This window comes from Penaeus chinensis, chromosome 27 (assembly GCF_019202785.1).
Source record: "Penaeus chinensis breed Huanghai No. 1 chromosome 27, ASM1920278v2, whole genome shotgun sequence".
Taxonomy (NCBI): domain Eukaryota; kingdom Metazoa; phylum Arthropoda; class Malacostraca; order Decapoda; family Penaeidae; genus Penaeus; species Penaeus chinensis.
In genome coordinates, this window is record NC_061845.1 from 5,443,548 (window position 1) to 5,451,047 (window position 7,500).

General features: G+C 37.3%; 1 protein-coding gene across 9 annotated transcripts in view; it reads right to left on the minus strand.

Moving 5' to 3' along the window:
- LOC125039769 overlaps window positions 1-7,500 on the minus strand; it is an 89,520-nt gene that overhangs the window by 24,901 nt on the left and 57,119 nt on the right. For 7 of the 9 annotated variants that reach the window (XR_007116145.1, XR_007116146.1, XM_047634025.1 and 4 more), the window contains exons 4-7: window positions 6,261-6,428; window positions 3,967-4,110; window positions 2,113-2,223; window positions 885-1,087 (exon numbers count right to left, since the gene is read on the minus strand). Coding sequence is in view for 7 of the 9 variants with exons in the window: in XM_047634025.1 (XP_047489981.1) it covers window positions 885-1,087; window positions 2,113-2,223; window positions 3,967-4,110; window positions 6,261-6,428 (626 nt within the window). In the remaining 2 variants the exon portion in view is untranslated. The remainder of the gene's footprint in view (window positions 1-884; window positions 1,088-2,112; window positions 2,224-3,966; window positions 4,111-6,260; window positions 6,429-7,500) is intronic. The other 2 variants (XM_047634027.1, XM_047634026.1) reach the window with 2 other exon arrangements.

Consider the following 7,500-nt stretch of genomic DNA (forward strand, 5'->3'; position numbering starts at 1 on the left):
AAAATATCTTCATATGAAGTATACATGAGCAAGCCTAACCACAACTGCTAGATAAAATGTACTCATTGCTGGACTGAAATGTGAAAGCAGACCAGTTTCACAAAACAGAATAGGGCAATGGTTTACTATGTAAAAAATGTACTAGTAAAAGCTTTTAAATCAATGGCTATTCATAATATAAGACAAAGATTATCATTTGACAGATAAATTTACATTCAAAAGTAACACAATCTAAAACCATATTTGTATCATATGCATATCAAATACTGCAGCTATCACTTATTAGAACTGCTTATACCATGGATGCATTTGTTAGATCAAAGTATATAAAAAATCCATATATATTTATTCATAGAAAGATTATAGAGGTAACAAATAAAGCCATACTTGTCAATATGTCTCTCTTTAAAAGGAATGCCCTTATAGTTTTGACAAATGCAAACGAAATAAAAAAAAAATTCCTCTCCCCCAATACCAGTTATTGGAAATGATAGATCACCAATTAAACTGTTAGGGCTTCCCTAAGGCTCAATTGCATCCTCTAATTAAATAATCGAACAAGGCAGGCAAAGAAACAAGCAAAGCTTTAATGCTATGCTACAGACTGAATGTATTAATGCATATTATCAAAAAAAGTTTAAAGCATTAACTTAGCTTTCAAGATCAAATTTTGTCAAAGCTGCATAATTTATTGATGATACTCCTGGCCATAAACAGCATGGAAAAGGTAACATTTCTGAAGAATATAGCCATCCCAATTCCAAAGACTAGTTTGCTTCAGCAACAATTCAGCAAGAGGATTTATCAAGTAAAAATAAATGAATAAAAAAGAAAAAAAAGGAAAGAAAAAATAAAGCTTGTTACTTGGGCACTAAGTGACCTACCTCTGGCACAGAGTGGTACACAGCCAGCAGTTGTTCTGTACTTTTGGGAGTTCGTGGAGATGAGTCTGAAGTGCCCGTGGTGGTAGTGGCCTCTGAGGTTAGGGAATAATTGGGTCTCATATAAAGATAATGATGGACACGGCCCTCACGAAGGTCCCCAGAACTTGATGCTGTAGAAGCCTGAGATGGGCGCCTGGAGCCTCCTGTTAAATGAAGGGTCATATCCAGATTAGAAAGTGTCAGGAGGGGCTGCACAAATGGAAAATGAGATTAAAAAAAAAAAAAGTAAATAAATAAATGATAATAATCTGCAGCTGAGGCCAACCTGAAGATGTACCAGATGTCCTGAATCTGTGGGAAATCAATGTGTTAATTTGATCACTAGCAGGTGAAGGGTAAACCTAAAATGACTATAGACTTGAAACATGGCTATGCACCATTATCTATTTCTATGAGGTCTACTTCTCATAAGTAGACACTGTATGACAAAGGTATTCTAATCTACATAAATCTTACTTCATATGTTCAGAAAAAAAGAAAAAGCTGAATGTCTAGTAAAGTAAAAGGAGATACACATCATAAAAACTCTAAAAATTTTAGTCAGTATCTGATCTCTAAAAGCTTTTTATATAATACACTTGATGATTGCCCTTAAAAGCCTTGTATAAGTTCATAACAAGAAAAAAAGAAAAAAGAAAGAAAAAAAAGAAAAAAAGATAGAAACAAAAATCTAATCTACTTTATGCCTTGTTGCAATATCATTAGAATTATTTCATCGTGACTATGACTAAAGCCAAACAATAACCAAAAAATCAAGCAATATAATTTTCTACACCATCTACTTAGTCACAAAGTGCAAAGGGGTTCTGGGACCAACTAGGGGTAACTGTAGGTTGTAAGGAAGACAGAGGAAGTTGGTTTTAACCTGAGTTAGCTAGAGGTCTGCAATAGACAATCCAATCCATTCAACAACTGATCACTGCAAATCTTTTGTTTCTAGCCTTAGATACAAAACCCAAGTAGTGTATCTTGCACATTACATAGCCAATACCTGTATAAAAATGACAGTAATTAGCAAAAGAGCCCAAAAACAGAAAGAAAAATCAGACCAAACTGTTTTGACATTTTGGTCTGCTAACATTTCCAGTGATATTGGTAATGGAGTGGACATCCACTGGCTTTAAGTGAAAGGAATAGGTAGCAGGTCAATGGGGTATCTAGTGCAGACCTCTAGAATGTACGGAGGCAGGATCCCTAATGCACACGTAGTATCCAATCGGTTCTCCACGGCCCTCCCCTGCGACCAGACGGAGCGATGCTTGTGAAGACCTCCTGGTGCCTGTGGGAGAATATTGTGAGGTCAGGGAAAAAACAAACAAACAAACAAACAAACAAACAAATAAACAAACAAAGTGAAATGAATATGAAGAAAGAAATTGATGAAATAATAAGTGTACAGAAAACAATTAATAATTACAAAGTAAAAAATTCTATAGATCTAAAATAGCTGGAGGAGTGTAAAAGGTGAGCGAAGGTGGGGAGGAGGGAGGAGGGAGCAGGGGGGAAGGAGAAGGATGGAAGGAAGGAAGGAAGGAAGGAAGGAAGGAAGGAAGGGAGGAGAGAGAGAGGGAAGGAGGGAGGGAAGGAGGGAGGGAGGGAGGGAGGGAGGGAGGGAGGGAGGGAGGGAGGGAGGGAGGGAGGGAGGGAGGAGGGAGGAGGGAGGGAGGGAGAGAGAGAGAGAGAGAGAGAGAGAGAGAGAAAGAGAGAGAGAGAGAGAGAGAGAGAGAGAGAGAGAGAGAGAGCGAGAGCGAGAGAGAGAGAGAGAAAGAAAGAGCGAGAGAGAGAGAGAAAGAAAGAAAGAGAGAGAGAGAAAGAAAGAGAGAGAGAGAAAGAAAGAAAGAGAGAGAGAGAGAGAGAGAGAGAGAGAGAGAGAGAGAGAGAGAGAGAGAGAGAGAGAGAGAGAGAGAGAGAGAGAGAGAGAGAGAGAGAGAGAGAAAGAGAGAGTAACCAAGAGAAGCAGAAAAGCTTAATCATCAAAACACAAGACTGTGAGAATCTGTAAATAACATTAAAAATTCAAATGGGCAACAAAGAAAGATTAACAAACACATACACAAAAGATAGGTAAACAAGAATGATAAAAGTAATAAAACAGATAAGAAACAATGCAGAAATGCCATTCAAAACAAATAGAAAAAGCTTTACAAAAAAGTGAAATTAATAAGAGAATATAATCCCAAAATAAGATAACAAAGAAAAATATAAATAACAAAAAAGATAAGAGGAAAAAATAGGTACTGAACACTGACCTCTTTGTTTCAACAGCAACAAAGATCTGTTATCATTATCTACATTTAAATGAACATCTATTCAGTACATATGATATCTACCATTATGTGGGGAATCTATTTGCATCTATTCATTATGGTACATATGAAATCTACCATTATGTGAATTTATATTTACAGTCACTGATAATAGGGTATATCAAACATATATTCTAGTAAGCTAAAGGACAGTATTGATTTCCATTCTTCTTTTATTTTTTCCTATGGACATATGATTACTGAACCTATCTCTAATAATTATAGTTATTCACAGAACTATTAAAATTTAATCTAGAATTACCTTTTCATGATTAGCACAAAAAATAATTACCTCAGATATGTAGCACTCAGAAGTATTTGAATTAAATGCATGCCCATTTCAGTAAACCATATAAAGTAACCTTGGATAGGCCTAAATACAAAAAATAGATATATAATGAATGGAAAAAGTATATGATTGAATTTCAGACATGCTTCCTTTACCTGAGCTTTGGGTTATTGTATTATTAGGAAATTATAAATCATGACCTCCATAATCATGGAATAGACATAAGAGAGAAAGAGAGAGAGAAGAGAGAGAGAGAGAAAAAACAGCAGCTTCAACCTTACAATTATGCAAGATCTCAGATATCACATAGCACTCTGATAAATGACGAGAGAAAACAAGTAGAAGAAATACAGGAAATAAAAATCAACAACAGATAAAAGATGGAAAGTAATGGGAAAAAAAGAGGGGTGGAAAACTGTTCACTAACCTGGACGATGGGGATGGAGGGAGCTGTAGGAAGGTCTTCGGGATGAGGATGCGGATTTGGTAGAGCGCAGGGAATGGTGTCTATCCCTGGCCGGGCTACTGCTGGTGGAGGCATTGGCGGCCAGGGCAAAGGCTGCGTATGTTTCTGGTGGAGAAAGTTTGCTCTGTCTACAACATATTCTTGTAACCACACTGGCTTCACTACTTTGGTCTATCATCCATTAAAAAGATGATGGAAAAAAATCTGCATAATTTACCAAGTAGTACCAACTGCTCAAAAAGTTAAAATTGGTTAGTTAAAATAGGTAAAGATGATATGGCTAAAATAAGTTGATGTACTATTGTCAAAACTAACAATAAAAATTACACAATGAAGAACTGAAAATCAAAACTTCAAAAATGACTTCTAAAAGAAGTTTATGACAGTTACACATGACATAAAAGATGTGTAAGTGAAGACAAATTGCCCCAAAATATGAAGCAAAGTTTCAATCCAACCACTTCACACACTTCACAGTCACTTTCTGTTCAGCAGTTATTTCCTTTTTGTTTTCATTTCTTATAATGTATATAAATCTATTGATCTTCCAGTTTTCTATGTTCTAACCCAGCCATGTCTAGGTCTATGAGATACAAAGTAATGTTATTGTCTATGCTGTAATCTAATGTAAATAAGCTACAGTTGAAGTAGTGTTAATAACAAGACAAGAAATGTATAACAATTCAATCTATCTGGAGGTGAGAAGGAAATTATAAAATACTAACGTGCCCTCTTATATTCTAATAAATCTTACTAATTTAGCTTAATTGTCACTCCAAGCACTGATATTATTTACACAGGGGTGCTACTTATAGGTCGCTTTTATACTATTTATATTTATGTATATATGTGGATCTAAATATGGTGCTACAGCAACGATACAGGTGTTTCAGTATTACTAAACTTGCTGCTATACCTACTTCTCCTTTTTCCTCTCTGAACTCTTATGCTAGAATTTTTCTGTAGTACAGACTACCTATTGGTGACTATACGTCTAATAAATCATTTTGTTAATGCATTCAGTTTTTACTCTAGCATACCGAAAAACAATGGGAATCTAAATCTTATGGAAAATCTATAAGTCAAAAGGAAATATGTAAGACCATACGACGAGGGACTAATAGTGAAAACGTTAAGGAGATCGAAAATCCGCAAATTATCGAAAATATGAAAATCTAAGAAGACCAAAAATAGCCTTCTGGTGTCAAAATACATTTGGGAGAGCATGGCACAATGCAGCATCAGCAGCAGCAGCAGCAGACGCATGCGGGCGGGAGGGCACGTGTACCGCGAGAGTTCTGCTGCAGGGAGGGTGTAGATCGGACCCCTCTGGCAGGTGACCCTTGGACCACCCCATGAGATGCCCCTGGGTTCTCAGGGATCACCCTCAGAGGTTGGAGGGAGGGCCGCTGTTGGGGGGAACCACCGTGGGGGCCCAGGGTGGAGGCACGACGCTGGGGGTAACTCTGACGTCGGGCGTACACTTTGTGACCATGTGCATTAGCACACGCACGACGCTCACCTTCACGGCTTAGCTGACCTGAGACCCAACTTTACTTGTTGTGGCACACAACCTTCGACTCGTTATTCTACAGTGAGGGTGCAGATTATCTGAAGGTGACCTCAAAGTTGTATCAATCTATTATGCCAGGAAAGGTTTACATTGCTTTGGATATTTAGTACAGTTATGCATAATTCAATTCAACTATTTCAAAAAAAGGGGCAAAAAATCTCATCACAAGAATGTAAGAGGTCCATCTAATGTTTCTACATACCATGTAAAAGTACTTCCAGTCCTGTGTAAGATTTTGTGTTAAATATACACATGATGAGCGTGAAAAAACGTTTTAGTCTACAATCTGTATCAAAAGATACAACAGAGAAAACAACTGGTGACTCAGAGCCCGGCTACTGCTCTCCTACATCTTCCCTAAAGAGTCTACCAAGTCCATGGTATCCAAAAAATGTATAATAAACCAACTCTACCTTCTGCAATAAAAAAGCTATGGATGTTCTACATAAGTAATAGAGGTACAGTTTTTCATAACAGCTCACCAAGTATCCTATCGAAAGCAATATAAATTCATAATGTGTCAAGTATGTGTCCCAATATCAAACATCAAAGTGTTCCCTTCTGTTATGTATTTATTTCCAGTGATGTCAATAAATATGCAATCTGCCTTGTATATCACACAGTAAAATTGCTTCACCAGGGTTCCTGAAGGAGCAGTTGCTGGGGACACAACGGCACTCACCAGAGACCGTGAGGGGTGGGTTAATACGGGCGTCTGCATAACGACGAGGGCGAACAAAGCGGGCACGGGCGAAGATCTTGAGCACAAGACAGATGAGGGCAGACAACACGGACATGCCTAGACCCAGACCCAGTAGTGTGGGGACGTCTGCCTTCAGGGCTTCTAAGCCTGCCGGAGGGCACCAAGACAGTCAAAGGCGAGACAGCAACTATTGGAACAATACAGAAACTACTATATACATGGGAGGGTGTGAGACACACTACAACTAGGAGAAGTTTGGAGATCTGAAAAAAGGCTGAATGGGTATAAGAAAAAAAAAGAAGTAAAGGTGGGGCTACAAATAATCCGGAAATACATCTAGAGACACTAAAGATAATGAAGGTACATAATGTAGGAATGGAAAGAATTAATAACACACTAAAATAAATTCTCACTACATTATTAAGTGAACACTTACACTAACTCTACTGGAGGTATACATAAGGCTGTCCAGTTAGCCCATCAACACACAATACAGTAAGTATTGGAGAAATGGTATGCTTTCTGGGGATTTTGGTAGCACCATATTGGCCATCCAGTCAGAGCAAAATGGAATACCTTCACTCTTGCAACCTCAAAATCTGTAATTCTTAAGAATTATAATTCTTTTGTTTCTAAATTATGAATATGATTATCATTTCCTTTAGCTGGGAATAAAGAAAACACTGGAAAGGAAAGATTTTTAATATATAACTACAGAATTCCGACTAATATCTTATCATCTGCTAAAGTATTTTGCAGGACCTTTATCAGTCATTACAAATGTTTTACTTTACTTTTTACTGTTCTTCTTTCCTTTTTTCTCTCTCTTTTGCTTACAAACATACAGACAGATAAACAGACTGACAGACATACAGACGCAAAGACACACACACACACAGGCACAGGGACTCACACTTACACACATACCCACACCCGCATCCACGCTAATATCCATGACCACATACACACATTCCTCTCTGAATTTAAATGTAAATTTCTTAAGCACTATTCAAATAATGTGATCCTGAATTATCTTAGTGTTGTTCGGTAGCGATATCATATCTTAGTTTCTATACACCAATGTATACATTTACAAACAGAATCTATGTGCACAAGCATAATTCTTTAATGATATATAGGCAAATTCTAATATCAACTAAATTCACAAATGCTTTCTAAAAATATGGCTCACGTAGATCTTCGACTAAATGCAGTTCTG